This window comes from Rhea pennata, chromosome 4 (assembly GCF_028389875.1).
Source record: "Rhea pennata isolate bPtePen1 chromosome 4, bPtePen1.pri, whole genome shotgun sequence".
In the NCBI taxonomy this organism is placed as follows: domain Eukaryota; kingdom Metazoa; phylum Chordata; class Aves; order Rheiformes; family Rheidae; genus Rhea; species Rhea pennata.
In genome coordinates this window covers 42,924,053-42,943,456 of record NC_084666.1, presented here as the reverse complement: position 1 = coordinate 42,943,456, position 19,404 = coordinate 42,924,053, and the positions used below count along the sequence as shown (strand labels likewise).

Here is a 19,404-nt window from a genome sequence, read left to right as displayed (position 1 = left end):
AACAGAGTTTTGACTCTGTTAAGGAGTCAAAGAGCGTTGAGTTTTGGTGCGTGTCGCTGGGGCTGTGCAACCGCAGGCCTGACTCAGCTCCTGCCCGCCCTCCCCATCCGGGGGTGCGTTTTCACCGCTGGTTTCTCGCAGTAATGCTTTCGGCTGGAGCCATTTCAATAATTCAGCATAATTTCTCATTTCGAGCGAGATCTACTCCGCTCCCGCCGCGGCGGCCCGGCGCTCCACCGCTTTCCCCGGCCTGCGCCGCCCCCCCGGAACTGCCGCCGCGCCGCCTGCGCCTGCCGCACGGCGCCATTTCGCGGAGACACCGCGGCGGCGGCGGCGGGGACGAGCACGGGGCTGTGCGGGGGCTGCGCTCGCCATGGTGCGTCCGGGGCCGACGGGCTCCCCACGCGGTTCCCCTTCCCCCTTCCCTTCCCTTCCCGCCGACGTTAGTGGGGGGCGGCCGCCGAAAGGCGGCCGTTAGGGCCGTTAGCGTTAGGGCGAAGCTGAGCCTGCGTTCCCCGAGCCTTCGCCGCCCCCTCCCCGGCTCGTGGGTGCTTTCGTCTTCTAGAGCCTCACAGGATTTTAAAATAACGCGTACAAATGGGGCCTTTTCGGCAGCATAATGAGTGAGCGAGGGAGTGGGGGCCTATACGTGCTAGCTAGCGCTTCCAGCTTGAAGGAGAGGAAATAAGGAGCAAAGTTAACGTACGAATCTAGCGTAAAATGCCTCTGAGGTTTCTTTAGGTGTTCAGGGTAATTCTTCAAGTTTAGCAGCTTTTTTTTTTCATGCAATCCTAAACACTGGTGGTAACACCAGTAATATGATGTACTAAAGCAAGTTTATTGATCAGTGTTTCCTGGATCCCATCTGCACGTTTAGCCTCTTTGCTTGCAGGGTTTGATATGCAGTTAAAGACTTTACAGAGGTTATGTCGCCTACTCTTTGACAAGGTCTTTCAGTTTGGTTCATTTTTTTTTAACCAAAATCTAGTATAGCTTAAACTAGTGCTGCAGTGTGCTTTAGATTCGCAGGTTACTGCTCGCTTTCTGTGCAATGTGAACAGCTAGAGAAGAAGCTGCTGGTTACTGTCTAGTGAGACATGCCGTTGGTCTGTGGGGAGGGCATATTTATGTGGGGGATAGGGGAGAGATACATAACGTTATGCCGTACAGCATAAAATATGACCTCTGTGAGAAATCCCAGTGCATCATGCAGATGGAAGCTTGAATGGGGGTGTCTACTGCAAAGTAATTAGAAGAGGTAATCTTAGTTTCCTAGTCAGAGAGTTCTACAAGATGCGTATTCTGGGAATAGCCCCTACATTATGTTTCTTACAGCGCTTCTTGTTTTCCAGTCATTACATTTTACTGTGTGGACTGTGTTTAAGTAATTTTGGCAGTCTTTGTTGCTCTTTGTCTTACTGAGGAGGGCAAGATCTAGGTGGTAGAGCTGCTATAAATTAAGGGCTTTCTGAGAAACTGATGCGCAAGCTTTTAAGTCTTTATAATGGTCCTTGTTCCTAGCTTTGTTTTAACATGTTTTGCTTAGCTTTAGTGTCTTACAGCATTTTTTATTTTTTTCAGCCAAAATTACTAAAAGGCAAAGGAGGAAAGCAAGAGAAGAAAGTCATCCACCCTTACAGCAGAAAGGCTGCACAACTTGCAAGGGAAGCACACAAACAGGAAAAGAAAGAAAAGTGAGTTGATTGTGCAAAATCTGTGCACGATTCTGTGTGCAGACCAAAGGATGGCATCACAGTAGGCTTTTGTTTTTTGTTGTTTTTTCCCCCCTAGGCTAGTGTAGGGGGGACTATTATGCTGATACAACCTTAAGATAACAACAGAAAAAAAAAAAAAGCCTGTGTAACTGCTAGACTATGTAATCTGACAGGTTTACACTTGTGAAATCAGCTTATACCTAGTATGTAGCTCTGCTACGTGATTTTGGTTTTGGTGTAATCTTTGCAAATTAGGTTTCTTACTATAAAATTTTGCTTTTCATAATCTGAATAACATTGTACCACTGATATAAGATCACTTACTATCTAACATTGCCGTAAGTATTTTGCACTGCAAAAGGAATAGAGGAAGGGGAAAAAATTTAAGCTCCTCAGATGTTGATAGGTGTTCAGGAAATGGTTAGAGTGCTTCAGTGTCTTGTGGGAAACCCCCTACTAAAAGAGAGAGACTGACTTGACTGAGAAGCTTAATCATCTAGTTTGACTTTACTCCAAGATTTACTAAGAATCCTGCTAAGAACCTAGCTGCTCGTGCTGAGATGACAAAAAAGAGAAACTGGAAAACCTCATTTGCTATCCTTCCTAAAGAAGAGACTTCTGAATAATTCCTCTTTGATTTCTTGCTCTTCCATGACAAATTTAGTTTTCTTTAAGGTTTTTCTTCTCCTTCTCATAGCGAATTTCTATCTATCACTAAACTAGTTCGGAAAAGGTAGCAGGGGAACACTGATTTTTTTATATCCTTTCTATCTCAGCTTGGCAAAGCTACCAAAGTAGCGTTCTGAAGTAGCTTTAAAGCATTTATTTATGAAAATATACTAGTACGTGGTTGGAGCATGTGAGCTAAACCAAAATCTTCATACATCTGAAGATGTTATTTTAGAGAATTCCTGCTGCGTTTGAAAGCCAGAAAATGACAATATTTCCTCAGATCTTGCAACTGATATTGTTGAGGCTGAACATAGAGCTTTATCCAAAGCAAACTTGTAAGGCTGCACTTACAGGGGAGGGACCCTTTAGTAGCACAGCTGTATCATATCACGTAGCCTCAGCAGAGTTGCTGCAGGAGTTTGAGCAGCCTGTGTTGCAGATTGGGCAGTCTCCTAATGTGCCAGAAGCTTTCCCTGCTGATTCTGGGCATAACTAAGATTTGGTTTTATTCTTAGTGCTAGGTTGATTATTTGCATCACTTAACTCTCTGCCTCATAACTGTCATTCAGAAAGCTTACTCACAAAAAGATAACTGAATCGTACTTGATTCTTAGGCCTTACATCTGTGACTTCATCACTAGAAAAACAAGTATAAGAAAGCTTGTTGTGTGAAGGAGTGAGGTACTGATTATTTGTTATGACTTGACCACCCCCTCTCCTCCAACCAAGTCTTTAGTGCTTGTCTATGTAGGTATAATTATACTGATACGGGCACCTGTACTGACATGTTCTTGGTGAGAGTACTATCTTTCGTTTCTCTAAAACAGCAAGAAGTTAAATCAAAGCATTCCCATTGGAATAATGCTCTCCCATTTAACTTGACCTTTCTTTTATACTACTCTGTCTTCTAGCAGTCACTAATATATATTGTTTATAAGTGAGGAAGAAGGTGATACCTTATGAAAAGTGCAGTAAGGCGATATCTGGTCGTCTTTTCCAGTGTTTCTTATACTAAAATAGGTTGTGTACAGCTAAAGACTCAAGGTTTTCCTTTAGCAAGAAAGATGCTTTGAGCTGCTTCAGTTAACTGCAAAATGCTGGTTAAATTCTACAGAATAAAAGGAATTTAATGAAGGAGCATGTTAATTTTCAACTGTGTTGAATTTTGGTATTTATTCTTTATAAAACAATAAATAATCTTTTACCAGTTTTCTTATTAAATCACAGAATCACAGACTGGTTGAGGTTGGAAGGGACCTCTGGCAATCATCTAGTCCAACCCCCCCTGCTCAAGCAAGGTCACTGAGAGCACTTTAGATAGGATTGTGTCCAGGCGGGTTTTGAATATCTCCAGAAAATGAGACTCCACAACCTCTGTGGACGACCTGTTCCAGGTTCCTGTATGTTGTTCTCAATTTGGCAAATATTTCTGTTTGAAATTTTATCTTGACTTATGTCGTGAACTCAGAATGATTTTTTTTGAGAAGGAAAATAAAGATAATTATTTACACAGTACTACTTCTTGATTAACGTTTCTGTGTTTTTTTGTTTTTTTTGTTTTTTTTTTTTTGCTAGGTTGAAGACTGAGAAAGCTTTACGTCTAAGTATTATTGGTGAGTGGCAACTTCTATTGCTGAATACAGTACTCAGCTCTTTCACAGGATTTGTTTTACCAACTTCATAGATACTCCAGTTATAATTCAGAGTTTCTTTTTCTATAATCTGTGTCTATAATCTTAATATGGACTTTGTAGAAGTGCTGAGATACTTGATGTATTTACTTATGCACAGTTGAGTTTGGGGCTCAGAGAACAGCCTAATTTTTGGCAACATACATGGCAACAGGGCAATACAGACAGAACATCCATTTTATACATCTATATCTATATTTATTCTACTCTTTTCCACGCTTATGCTTAAGCATTTGTAAGAGAAAATGATATATGTAGAGTAACAACTTTTTGCTGTGGTAAAGGAAAACATAAAATAGATCTGAAATGATGCCTGAAATGTTTCTATTATGGATACCTTTAATCTCATGTGCACCAAATTGGTGAGCCAAATTTCTGTGACAGTATTCAAAAATCTTGAAAAATGGGAGTTTATTTCAAAAAATTTGAAAAACTTTAATCTGTGCTAGTGTGATAATATAATCATTAATGTTCACTTTATCCTTGTAGGAGAAAAAATAAAATGGTTTCAAAGTCACCTTGACCCCAGTAAGACTGACTACACAAAGAAGGAAGTTGGTGAACTAATTGAAAAGTAAGACGAGTTTAAAAATGAAATTAAAAGCTTGTTTTGTCTTTAGAAAATAATATTCTTAACTAAGCTCTCTCAAATGATGGTGAATTGGAGGAGAATTTAAAAAATTTTAATAAAAAATATTAAGTAGTTATGTTAAGATTGAGGATAGTTATGCATTAAAAATGTATGCAGACACACGACTTGATGCAGTAGGTCGTTTTCATTTGTAAAGCATATCTGCTTTGTTGTATATGGAGGACGTCAAATGATTTAGACAACAATAATTGCATAAATTTACTTACCAGGTTATTCAGTGAAACTTAAGTGCATACATTTCATTCTATTTCTTACTCTTTTTTTCTTTAATTCTCTCTATTAAGAAAATTAAACAGTACGTGGGTAGGCTTATTTTTAGGGCAAGAAGTGACACCTTTGTATGGAATCCAATTTTGGTATTTCTGTACTGTAGAAAATATGTATCTATGGCCTGCTACCATTTTTCACCTACTAGCCCAATCATATGATAGATATGTATTCTTACACAAGTGTGCATATTAGTTTCTTTTCAGAACTCCTGGCATATTTCCTGTACTGTTAATGAAACCTATAACCTGCTAGTCAACCTTAGTGATACTGCAAAGGCAATAAAAAACTTACTTTTTCTTTTTGATTCAGTTGGCTATTTAGGAGATGATGTATTAAATATGCCAAAGAACAATTTTACTTTAAAAACTACTGCTGAGATAGTGAAGTTCAGCACTTAGAAGTGAGGAAAACTTAGATCTAATGCTGTGGTCTCCTAGAGGTGAATTATGATAATGTGGGAGTCTGAATACAACTTTCTGAATAAAAAGGAAGATTAAAAACAATTGTAGATGCGGATCATCTACTGCTTCCGTAAGTTCTGAATGGAGCTTCCATTTTGAAGATGAATATAACATGTCAAATCTGAGAAATGTATCTCTTGCTTAAAATTCAGAAAATAATCGGTAAAATAACTTTTTAGACTATCAAAGTAGTTCTGTTTTACAAAAGTTTTGTATGACTACTTCTAGCATAAATGCATTTCATTTCTTTCAGTTATATGTGTCGATTTAATGCTGAATTGGAACAGATTGAGTTGCAAAACAGTATTAAAGGTAGACAAGGAAGACAGCATGGTTCTCGGGAAACAGTTATCAGGCAGACCATAGAACGTGAAAGACAACTCTATGAAGGCTATGGAATAGGTATGTAAAAGCATTAGAAATAATCCTTCAGTCACAACTTTGCCTCTTGTTCATAAGGCTAGAACATAAGTGAAATTTCTAGGTGTTACTTTTATTTTTCTCTCCTTAGAAACTATTAGGAATTCCTGGAATGCTTTGCAGATGAGTTGGGGGAGGGAAAGAAAGATAAATGGTGAATGTCTGACCCATATATTTCTGCTTTACTTTCTGGCAGTTACTCATCTTGGCTTGTATTGCTGCTTCAGTGCAGGCAATAGTATAGATATTTTGAAACTGAAGTGAGATTTAATATACCTGTCTCAAAGTCCTGTACAGCAGCTTGCTTGGTCCTTCATTCTGTAAAAGTATTTTTAGCTTAAAAATTTATTTCAGTGGATGTTCATGTTAATAGGCATGCATGTTTTAATGTGTGTTGGCATGAAGACTTCATTTGAACATGTGGAAAAAAAACAGCGTAATATTCTCTACAAATTAATTACTTTTATAGGTGGGTTTCATTATCTGGACTTGTGTCAATGAATTTTTTATACTCAGCTTACTTTAATGTGCTTCCAGTAACACGCAATCTTACCAGGGATAAACCTCTGGCCTGACTTGTCCCTTTACACCAAAGTGCTCGACAGGTATGAGGAACTTCTGAAAGTTTCGTAGCGTGAGAGAGTGGGCTTTAGGGTTTATGAACTAGAAGAGAAAATCATGGCCCTAACAAACTCAAGGGCCCAGAGGATCTGCAGAGAGAAAATTTGTTCCATTGAAGTTGTGTTGTGCTGGTTGCCTCTTCAGGTGGGGGAGTGACTGCAGCAGAAATTGTAGTGCTGGAGTATTTTCAAAGTGTGAATATTTCTGGAATTCTTCCCATTTAAAATTTATGGAGTCCAGCAGGAAATGATTGTGACACAACTGAAACTCTGCTCTGCGCTTACAAATGACAATGCCATGCAATTAGAAAAACATGTTTTCTCTTGTTCTTGGGTGCCCTTTCTTTGATTGGGGGAGGTTATTTGAGGAAGAGAAAGCACTGTGTGTGTGAAGGCCTGGCACTTACCTGTTAATCAAAGACCCTCGAATACTCTGAAGATTTAAATAAAAATACAGATAAGCTGAAAGCACTTTGAGGATTTTAAACATCTAGCTTGTGCTTGGTCAGCATCACAAGTGTGAATAAAATCAAAATGACAGATATTCTGGTTGGCTTCTTTGTTGCTATTTATTTTCCTTTGGGGGTAGCCATCTATGCCAAGAGAGTATCTAATGAAATGTTGAACAGAGCTGAGGGCAGTTGTGTGAAAACCACAGCACAAGCATTAGAGCTGAAAATTTCCTCTGCAGGTACATAGTTTGCTTTAAAAAGCAAAAACCTAAACTCTTATATTCTCCTTTTTGGAGCACGCAGATACAAGTTACTTGTGAGAGGGAGAGGAATAAAAGACTGAAAAATTAGATAGCTGGAACTGGGTTGAGGAGATGTAGCAGTGAACTGGTGAAATGAGGGAGAAACTAAAAGAAATAACAAAAGTACAAAGAAGCAAGTGGCTGAGAACAATGAACTACAAAATAATACTGAAATTTGATTTGTATTTTTCTTAAAAAATGAGTATGTTAGAGCCAAATGTCCAACTTTGCTTTGATACTAAAATATTATTCAAAGGCAGAGTGGCTAATAGTGAAAAGAATTATAGAAGAAATTTAGACTCAGTATTGCTTTGCAGTTTGGATATGGAGTAAAACAAGATTTGTGCTGTATTGTATTCTTTTCCCCCTTCCTTCCAAGTGGATTTTATCAATAAAAAAAAGTATGGTTCTATTTTCATACACTATAGAAAAGGAATTCTGTGTGACTTCATGCTGATAGAAATCCATCTTTGTTTTCTTAGAATTGTGGAGGACAGTCACAGGAAGAAATATGAATGTCACAAAACTGCTCAGTTGTAGCAAATCTTTCTGATTTTGCTTTTAAATTTTAGCTTTTCCGTTTTTCTATATTGCTTTGTGGAAAAACTGACAAAAAAACAATAGGGCGAGATAAAAAGATATCAGATACACAAGCACAACAAAAATAAAGAAGAATGTAGAAATACCGTAAGCAAAATTTGAAGTTGTTATAATATTAGTAAGTAAAGCATTCAGAGAGCATGGTGCAACTTCACATATTAAATACACACTCAAATCATTCATTATTTGTTATCACAGCTGCTGCAGGTTTTGCTCTCTGTCTAGGACATGCTATTCATTCAGAAAATAGTTGCTGCTAAATACTGTAATTAGAGATTGGGGATAAATGGAAATCAGCTGGAAACTGCTTTTATGCTCTAGCTCATTATCACTGGAAGCTTCTGTGAGGGGAGCTCTTGTAACTGACTTAATATTGAGAATTTTTTCTGTTCTTGAACTGGATTATTTCTTGTATGCATGCACATTTGTACTGAAGAGACTGCATGATAGGAATTGTCTGCATTGAAGAAAACTTACATGTCTTTTGTATAACAGACGTATGTAAATAGAAATTTTAGCTAACATTTTTACTGATTGTTTACTATTATGGAAATGCATAGTAGATTTTAGCAATTTTTTAAAATAAAATATTACCAGTAAGGGAACATCTTGTTTGTCTGTGAGGTTTCTGAGTTATGTTGGCAGTTATTTGTCACTTCCTTACTTCTTAAAGATAGCTAAACTAATTTTCCTGCTATTTTTCTTCCCGACATTGTCATTTGCATTTTTTTAATGGTCTTTATAGTAAAGCTGTTGAAAGGGAATCCTGGAAGTTGACAAGACATACATGTCTTTGGAACTCAGCCTGCTTTCAGCTGAAATGCGTCATAACTTCTTTATCTGAAAATCCTACATTCTTTATACTTGATTTTTAATTACCTTCCACGGTCTTACAGAAGCATAATGTAAATCTTAGGGAAAATGACTTTTAAAGCTAAGTATACTGATTTCATTAGTTAATTCTTAAAGTTTCAGGATGTAAGAAAGTTCATTTTAATTGTAAATGATACATCTTTCATCTAATATATCTACTAGTGTATTGTTCTGTATTGTTAGCTGCTGTTTTCTGTAACAATCACTATCAAGCAACTGAATTGCTCTTTAAATAAAGAGCATCTACAGTTTCCAACATCCTTTTCCCTTTTTAACTTCAGCCTCTGATACCATCTGTTGACCTGAGTTCAGGTGTTTCTCTGCATGACAGTTCTAATGGATGTGATTATGTTGCTTACAATCTGTTTTAGGCCGGTAACGTTTCAGTCCATGTGAAATTTGGGTACATCTCTTGCGCAAATCTTAATACTTAGGGAGAGCTGTATGATTACTGCTATGAAAAATTACTCTGGAAGAAGATGAGCATTGAAGCAAATTGTCACAGAATGTGCTGCAAGACAGCTCTAGAAGGGCGCTCTGATACCAGCCAGCATCAGCTCCTTGCGCCCTCTTTTTTTGTCTAGAATCAGCCTAGTCCAGGCTTGTGCACAGAGGCAGGATTACTTGACCTACTGCTGACAGAAGTTTTCATCTTAAGATATCATAAGTAATCTGGTTCAGTGCTGCTCCATCCTAACAGTTAGAAAGGTCCTTTTTCCATCTTCAGCTGAGACAACGTCTTCCTGTGCCTTAATATTTTTAAAGCAAACTAAGAAGTTCACAAGTAGCAGCAAAAACCATGAAGCACATGCATGCTAAGGATATACTGCTGAGTAAAACAAGGATGTTACTAATCTGAAAACATAGACCTAATGCAACTTTGCAGCATAATGACAAAAATTAGTTACTGTATAGTAGTACATCATTACTGTATTTCTGCTGGACTATAGTTTCTAGTTCTATTCCTAATCTTGCAAATTTGTGGTTTCTTAGGGATAAGATATCGTAAATTATGTAAAAGAGATTAAAAATTCTGCCACTGTCAAAGCGGAAAAGAGCAATTCAGTTCCAGATCTTGTGGATATGTTTTCCCCCTGCTCCCCAAAGTCCTCTGCCACCAACACTTGTTTTCTCTTGATCCAGGGATGAGCCATGCATAATAAAAATATTAAAATATCCTACATGAAAAAAATCTAACCTAATTTAAAGTAATTAGCATTCCAAGCTTTTTTCAACCCCCCAAAAGCAGTTGAAAGACCTTAATTTGAAAGTCATAATTTAATCTTTGTTTCTTTGAGAATAATGCTGAACCATACGTTGGCTCAGAACTTTGATAGCAGGTGCAAAGAGGAATCTCAGTCCATTTCTGTGGCAGTTGGCACAAGTTAGTGCACTACCACCTTTGCCAAATTCAGTGTTAACATCACTGAGTCCTGTCCTAAAGCAGGAGATAACTGAGTAGGCATTGCTCCTTGTGAAATGGCTGAGAGAAGGGACGAACAGGTCTTTCATGGTGCAGCTAAGACACTTCAGCACTTGGCAGTGTGCTGCCAAGAGTGCAAGAGCCGGAGGACAAGAGTGTAAGGAACAGGGACTGTGGCTTTGTTTCAGCTCTTAGTTGGGAAGGGTGGACTTGCGGTCAGTACTGTTGTCTATCAGAACAAAGAAATCAGCAGACTTACAAACAAACAATGAAACTACCCAAAACAGAAAAAACCCACAATTCTTTGCCTTAGCTTAGCTGCTGTGAGCAGCAGCAGAGTTATCTGCTGAATTTATTTGCTGTAAAGCAGGATGCAGAATCTAAGTAATTGGTATCAAGGCCTGTTTTATCATTCTTCAGTAGGTGACTTCATAGCCCAAAGTAAGGGAAAACATTTTTTTTTTTTTGAATAGTAAAGGCTATCTGGCTGCAAAGATAAATGATGGATATCGTGCTGTGTTATGTCACAGCAAAATGATCTGTAATCCTACACTTACCATCTGGCTTACTGCTGTGAGACTCTGGAAAATTGATGGAAAAACAAAGGCAGCACCTCTGTAAATATCCAGAACGAGTATATTTAGGGCTTAAGGGCAGTGTAAAAAGTACTTGAAATGTCACATTTTTAAGACCTGAAGTAGTAAATTAGATTTAATCTTACAGAGATGGCAGTCTTCCTTATTGACACATCTGCAGCTTGTGAAATCTGTTCAGTTTGTCATAGACAGTAATGAATGATTTCATGCTGTGCAAAAGTTTCAAGGCTCCTAAGGCCTAAGTTCATAAATTAGTAAAAATGTTAAAACATGAGTCAGAGGAATCAGACCTTTGCTTTCTCTAGGCAAAGCAGCTTAAATACTCTAGATAAAATGCTGCATGGGTTTATAGATTACACAGCTAGTTGAAACAGCGTTGGTTACTCTGGGATGGGAAGAAATCTATCTTATAGTTCTCTGTATAAGCTGTTTGCCTTCTTTTTTTGCTACCAGAGGTAGTAAAGATGGTTCAGTGCAAAACTCTTGTCATTATAAAAACTTTTAGTCTTTAAAGCTATGATGTTTACTTCTGAACAAGTGAGAATATCATCAATTCATGAGAAGATACAGGTGAGATTCTATATAAATATTAAATTGCATTTATTGCAGTATTTACCAGGCATTTCAGCAACCATGCAATGCTAGCTTCCAAGTAGTAAGAGTATTGTTTATAGTAAAAATAGTTAAAAATGGAAACCATAATTGAACTGGAATGAGACTGACTGTTACTAATAGCTATTCTCTGCTCTGTAGAGATCGAAGACTTTTTCATTGCTGGTGGAAGGAAGTAGTATTGTTTTACAAAATCCAAGGATATGCTATATTTAAACACATGAGATCTGACTGTACTTATCCTGAATGTTTGTGTTATACATGCATGTATTTTTTTTTCTGAATCTTGTGCTACATGATAAATTTTCAGAAGTGTATTTAAGCATTTGTTGCATTTTCTAATTCAGATTATGAGAGTTACGTTCCCAGCTCTACCACTGATCTGTCTTGCTTCCAGTGGTCACTTAGGTGCTTTGCAATTCTTTTCCAAAAGCAATGCAAAATACTTTTGAAGCACTCAGTGCTCATTAATTTACAATGAGGGCTGCAAATTTAGGTTAAAATAAGCTTTCCTGTCATACCTTCTATCTGCTGTGTATCTTTGTAGTTCTCTAGAGCAGAACTGTCTTATTTGATGGATGGATGAATGAATGTCTGTTAAAAACTAGTATAGTCAGAACTTGATCTTGGTTGAACATGCTAGTTGTGCTTTTAAGACAAATAATAAATTATTCTCCTAGTTTTCCAAATGGACTTTTTTAAAGGGGAACTATAAATGCATACATTGCTTTGCTATTTCTTGGAGTGTCAGTTCAGAGGTTACAAAGTATGCTCTTATTAGTCAGAATTGGATTTTCAGTAACTGGTACGTTTGTATTCTGGAACAATTCATAGATATAACTCACTTCCTTTACTTTGAGAGGTCTTTCTGTTTAAGTATTGTTTCTTGGACCTTTCTAATATGAATCCTCATTCTCCTTTGCTTCTGTCTCTGAAATAATATGTTCAGCCCTTTAGTTCGTATTTTTGACTTTGAAAAGAGACTTCGATGGTATCTAATGGGATTTAATTTTACTTCTATTATTAGAAATCCCAGACATTGTGAACAGCAAGCATCTTAAAATTTTCAGGTAAGTTTTCATTATCGCCACTTCATTATTGTGCAGAATCTGTCTGAATTTGGCATAAATCTCCTTTTAATAAAAATAATTTATGTAAGAACTATCAAGAACTACTTGCCCTGTCTTTGAAAAAGCAGATTAAGTATGGTATTTTGGCTCTTTTTGGGGGGGGGGGGGGGGAGGGGAGGGCATTACTGCTGTTTTTGGCCTTTCTTAGCTCTTACAGGTTAAACACTGACTGGAGACAGATGATCATTAAAATATTAGAAGCTTTAGAAAGCTTTAATGGTTATGATTCTATTTCTGTAACTTAAGTATTTTTTGGATGTTTTTAGTGAATATATTTCTTTTATCTAAAATTGTCAACTTCAGCAGCCTGCTGATTTTCAATGAAATATTAACATTCACTGTTAGTGTTCAAAGTCAAAAGACAGAGACCTCTGGTTGCTCTATGTTTGCGAATTGACACAATTGACTACTTCTACTGGGGCATCTGATGGAAATGTTCTTGTTATACTCTGTTGGTAGAGCCAAAACAAATATGTGCATCTTATAATTGGTAAATACTCTCCTTGCCCTTATCTCCCAGTGCACGTACTGTAATCAAGCAAGTATTGTATTAACTGAGTACTAGAGTTGACAAGATATCTAAAAGATCCCTTCTGCCTTTATGCAGCCTTTCGAAGTGATATACTCAGTATGTGAATGAAAATTTACTAATGCTTTGTGTATTCTTGCAATCAGTTATATGAGATGTTAATGGTTACCATAAATCATAGCAAAGGCCTAATATACATGTGATATTAGCTCTGGAGGTTGACCATCCAAATAAAGAAACTTAGCCAAACTGGTTTTTCATTGTTTGAAAGACTAGGAGGTTAGTCTGTGAAACCTATATCAGTTGTCCTAAAGTAACTGAAGGTAGAAATAATCTGTGAGAATGAAGTAAGTCATACCTTTTTTTTCAGAATGTCAAATCTGAAAACACTTAAATTTTTTATAGAGAAATTACAGCTGCTGTAGTGTACATGATCAGGTGAAAATGTTGATCATTCATGCTGCAATGGGATTGATGGTATAATTTAGAAAAGCAGGCTCACTTGAGTTAGCATCTTTAGAGAAAAGGTAAATTTACTCTGGTATTTTCTTGCAATTTATATTGCTAATTGTTTCCATGCCATCATGACATCTATTTTTTTTTTCTTTTTATAAGAGAATGGGATGGTGATCTGAAGAAGCTGCCAAACATTAAAATGAGAAAGTTCTGTGCTAAGGATGCTGCTTGCAGCCACACTGAGGTGGCAGATGTGGAAGCAGAAGACATGGTTTAATGAGCACCAGCTGATTCAAAAACTGAAACAGCTGAAGGGAATTGTAAGAAACCTATTTTAATAAGCACTAGAAACAAGAATAAAGCTAGTGTTTCCAATTACATTTGCAAAGGCTTTTCTAGTTGTATTTTTGATTAGCTCACTGTGTACCTGTGTTAGGGAGCAAACTTTCAGCAAACAATTAGGTAAAACTTGAGAATATAAATAAAACCTAAAATCTTACTTCCATTTTTACCTCTCACATTATATCTGCTCTTTAGGATGCAGGCTGCTAAGCTGACAAAGAAATAATAGTTTGTATCTTGAAATCCTGAATAATGCACTACCTCTTCCCTGGCTATAGAGCACTCATGTTTCAGGAAGCTATTAGAAATACTTTTTTGTAGGAAACCTTTACTTTTTCCTGTTAATGGCAAGAATATATATGTCATTTAGTGTGCAAATGACACCCTGTTAAATGTTCAACCCGGCTAGTGGCAACTTAATCCATCTCCTCTGGCAGTGCTTGGGGGGTCTTTAGGCACATGCAGTTTTGTGGAGAGGGGTGATATCCTCATTTCACTAATGGGAGTACTGCATGTCATAAACCAGTCAACTTCGATTGAAAAAAAGCTTCTCTGTTTGGTGAAAATGTGTATGCAGAAGATGGGTTATATGGAGTGTCAGTTAATTGCTAAGAACTCTTCTCTTATACTCTCTGAGAATTTGTTTCAGGAACACAGCTGGAAAGACTTCAATATTTTATTTTTGTCAAGAATATTTGAAAGGAGAGAATTACAATGTTCTCTCCACTCTGTGTTAAACTGCTTCTGACCTGAAGTTTTCAAAGTCCGTGTAGTCTGTTTTAGGACATCTTAAGCAGAAAAGAGAGCTTTTGTCCATGTTTTTTGTGTTGACCCCTCATCTGAGAAAGCTGTATATCTGTAAATTAAGTTGCTTAAGGCTTTTAAAGAGTGCGCGGACTTTAAGAAGTAATTTTTAGATGTCTTTAAAGGTGTCTTTTAGGAAGGTTCTTAGCAGAGTCACCATTTTAATAGAGTAAAATTCAAAAGAAAGAAAAAACTCACAATATAAAGCATCAAAAGCAAATGCCTTCACAGGTTCATGGTAAGTAGCTCCATAGGTTTCCAAAATTTCTTTTACAGATATTCCAACTGTCTAATTTCTTAGATGTACAATAAGTTCTACTTATGTGCAATAATTCTACTGAGTATTATTCTATTAACAGTTATATGGAACCTTTCCCTTTTTACAAAATTGGCTTGTGCTATCATTTCACATTTTCAGAAAACAGGCTATTTAGTAAGATGGAATTAACCATTGTCCTCCATAAATCATTCTGAAGAAGAAACCTGAATCAATTTAACAGGCGTGGAGCATTGTGAGAGTGATCTAATGCATCTTTAAGTCCTAAACCTGTATAGAGGTTATATGCGCTGACACCAGTCATATCTCTAGGCAGTCACATCACTGCTTTGTGCTTATGTTTTAGAAATAAAAGTGCTGAAGTTCATGGCAGGCCTTTTTGGTATTTTTTAATCTCATTGAATTGGGTTGTGTTGTGAAAGTTACAGATTTATTCAGCTTGATTTATGAAACTTTCAGTGCTGAACACTGGTAGAAGTTGAACCAGTGTAATTGGTCTGAACTGAAGAAGTGTATGTGCTTGTTCACTGGTTTGACAGATTTTGCCTTTCAGAAAGGTTTGTAATTTTTGCTTATAGACAGCAAAAATAATGGCTTTCCTTTCACATTGGGTATAAAACAGAATGAATCACTATAACAACGCTATATTAAGCTGATCTTGTGAATGCTTAAAAAAAAAGATAGCCATAAAACTGTATGGAGAATGATATGTTCTGTGTTCCTTGAAGCAATTCACTAATAAGGCATTATTAAAGAAAAGTAAGTATTACTTCGGTGGTTGATGTGACAGTGAAACATTTAAAATGATTTCTAATACTTGCTGTTCACACTGAAGAACATGTTTACAACTTTGACTGTTCAGGTTTGTGCAGTTTCTCCCTTAAAGTCCATGTATCCACTGCTTGTTTAGCTGTCTTGTTGATCTGCTATATAGGTAGGGGAAAAAAACAGTTTCTGGCTGTGAACTTCTTATATTGAATTATCAGAAAAATTGCTATGTAGCTGACAAGTATTTGTGTTTGAATTTACAAACTACCTGGGCTTAAGCTGGTATCTGGTAAGTAAACTGGTCTTGCACATTAAGTTTTTTAATTTTATTTTTTCCAGAATATTAATGGTGGCAGTAGGAAAGAAGAAACCCAAAGCCTGATTTTTGTTTGTTTACTCACTTATTTTTAATTTCTATGATGAGAATTTTGGCTGAGTGCTTGTATGCTGAGAAGACCAAAGGGGGCGAGGAGGCGTAGAGCACCTTGCATACTTTACTGTGACAAGATCGTTGGATCTGTTCTATAATCATCTCGTGCTTGTGCTTTAAAGCCAGCTGTTTGGGTTTTGTATTTTGATAAACTTCTTCCCTATAATGGAAGAAGGATGAATGCTTTCAGGTGTTCTGAATTCTTACTGTTTCTTTTAAATTAAATGTAGAAAATCGTTGCTGTTAATGGAGGGAATGGGAAATATTTGTGTTCTCTGTTCTTACCACATAATGTAATGTACTTATCATAGGGAATACCTTGAAATTGTATTTACTTGCAACTAAGGGTTAAAAACTTTAACTAACTCCTTTATTTTAATTTTCTGTAGCTGACAGAATTTCTTTCTGGTTAAAGAGTAATTTAATGGAAGATTTCTTTCATTCTGAACTGTCATATGTTGCTTCACATTTCCCTGCTTTTTAATTGTTAAAGTTTTAAATCTTAAAACTTGATTTCCTTTAAGCTAGAAGTACTGGGACTCAAAATAAATTAAGCTTACACAATTTCAAACAAAAAGTAACTTTTTTTTTAACCTAGAGGAGAACCTTAATGTAAGAGCTTTGTTTGCTTTTTTTAAAAAAACATGTTTTTAATTTGTTTCTCTTTACTTAGCAATATACTTATTAAGGTATGTTATTACTGCAACTAGTCTTGGAAAGCCAAGAGTTTTCTGAGGAACTAGTGCAATTATATTCAAACTTCTCAGTAGTACCTGAGTTGTGCACTGATTCTAGGGCTTGTGCTATTGATAGTCTCACCTGGAAAGAACCAGCTGACTTTTGAGTCCCGCAGTTTGTTACAATGCTAGTGTGGTTTTCTTTCTTGTCCATCAATTGTTGATTAAAAAAAAAGGGGGGGGGGCTATTCTAAAAAATGGCTGTATGCAGTCCATTAATTAATTTACAGCTCTTTAGTGTCAGAAACACATGTGACTGAATTAATGGAACTGTTTATTGTGGCTTTCCAATCTGCTCAGTATAGTCAGTTCTAAGGGATGAGACTTGGAATATTTATGGTATGGGGAAAAAATCATGTAGTGGAGCAGTTAGTCTGTCTTGTTATTGTGTTTTTTTTTTTTTTTTCTTTTTTCCTTTATTTACAGTGTGTGTCAGTCCATATGGAACTGCAGTATCTGCAGTAGGATGTGCAGCCAGTCAAAAAGGCAACAAATATGAACCATTTCCTAAGCCATTGCTAAGTAATTCAAGGAATATATTTAAAGTTTATCTTTTATGTATGAGCTTTTCTGCCATTGATTCTGCTAGCAGTGTTGTTACAGAGATAGGTATATATGCTATGTTAGTCTAGAACCAAAAGTGTGTATGTTACAGTTCAGTGTCTAAAGAAACTCTCATTTGTTTTTTTTCTTGTACACCAGGCAGATACGGAAGAGTAGTAAAAAGGGGCATTATTGTTTTTTTCCGCAGCAGGAAAAGTTGTGCACATAGGAATCCTCCAGGCTCAGTTTTCTAGTAAGGAGCAATGAAAAGGCTGCATGTCAGAAGCATGTCAGATTGGCTAGTTGGGTCTTAAGTGATATATCAATCCCAGCATGATATGAATACATCTCATTTTTTGCCTTCTAGCTTTTTCAAGACTAAAATTCATTGTGTCTACTTGATTTCTAGATTTTATTTCTAAGAAGGACATTTTAGGTAAAGTAAGAAACTTTTCTAATCAGGTATTGTGATTTGTGCGCTGCCTTAAATACAGAGTTCCTATAATGAAACTCTAAAATTAAACTGACTGGGAGACTTACTTACTGTGGTAGTGCTGTAATCAGGTTCCCTAAGCCTATTCATATGGCACATACATACATACTACCCAATTTTATTAAAAGGAAGAGTTTTTATCCTTGTGTAACCCATTACAGATGAAAAATAAAACTATTTAAACTAGTCATCAGACCAAAATGCTAGCAACTCAGTCTAAAAACTGAGATATTTTGTAAAAGGGATAGGAAGACAGCATTCTATTAACTCTTATTCAAGTAGTTTCTGGTATAGTCAACCAAGACAGTAACATGCTGATTTGAAAGTTCACATAGTTACCTTGCCTTTCTTCCTAGGACACTGCCTCACTCGTCAAAAATTGTTACTAATACTTCTTAAATGAAATGTTCTTCTTTTTCCCCAGCTCTTGAAATGTAATAGCAAACTCTAGGTAGAGTGGCACTTCAAGAAGATTCTTTGAAGGCTGAACTTTCTTCTGGACTGATTTATTTTTTTGACTGCATTCTTCAGGGTTCCTGTAAGTAGCAGCCTTGCTTCTGAGAGCCATTAAGTTTTGGCTGGTTTCTTTTTTCCTGAGTTTATTTTAATAACACCCATCTAAATCTTGTCTTCTCACTTCTGTGCTGTTTGTGAACCATTATTAAATTTGCTAGAACATGTTGTTTATCTATCTCTGAAACATATGCATACACTGATCTAATAAGCCATCTACAACCTTACTTCATTATGGCCTTATTTCCTCAAATTATGAATTGTGCATAAAGTGTAAAGGCATTTTAACTATATGGTAGTTCTGAAGAAAAAACAACATGCCATTTATTGAACTGGAAGAACCTAAAGGAATCAGAACAAAAAATTATCCTTTTATGTCAAACAGGCTGGACAGTTTCCTGTGGTTTGCAAGAGATCCATTGCTAAAATAAGACCTAATTTAGTTAAAACACTTAAAAATGATCTTCTCCTCTGTCTTCTCTCAAGTGCTGATTATCATATTTTCATGTATATTATCTGTGAGCTGTTTAAAAACTGAAGTCCAGTGATTCAGCTAGTGTAGGTTATAACTATCTGCAAGTAATTAATAGGCAAATTTGCCCCAGAATCTTTGTGTTCCCTACCACAGCATACAATTTATCTGAGGTAATTTTCTGAGATTCATATCATATGTGGTGGAAATGTGCTCTGCAAAGTATGCCACTATTTGGCTGATTGCTTTGTTAACTGACAATTCGTTTTGGCTTTTAGGTAAGGTTCATGTAGAACAGTCTCTACTCTTTTGGGGGAGGCTGTAAACAAATACTTTCTAGAGTATTTCTTTTTTAATGTATTCACAGACAACAAACTGGAAACAAGCAAGTATGTTTTGTGTTCTAATGGTACCTTCATCAAGAGATAACAACTCTTGAATGCAAAGCAAAAATGTATAGTAAACTATATCTAAATCCTCTTAATTCTAAAAATAAATTTAGCTCTGTTTTTGCATAAGTGTGAGTGAAAATATTACTAGAATTTCTTTGG

The 19,404-nt window shown here is 36.4% G+C and overlaps 1 protein-coding gene across 1 annotated transcript; it reads left to right on the top strand.

Annotated features, from left to right (window-relative positions):
* Positions 1-305: 305 nt before the first annotated feature.
* TMA16 (translation machinery associated 16 homolog) lies at positions 306-13,854 on the top strand. Its single transcript, XM_062573808.1, is given in 8 exon segments — positions 306-376; positions 1,582-1,694; positions 3,963-4,000; positions 4,568-4,652; positions 5,715-5,863; positions 12,387-12,429; positions 13,634-13,747; positions 13,749-13,854. Coding segments are annotated over 8 exon segments (609 nt in total). The 5' UTR covers positions 306-373; the 3' UTR covers positions 13,813-13,854.
* The last annotated feature ends 5,550 nt before the right edge of the window (positions 13,855-19,404 follow it).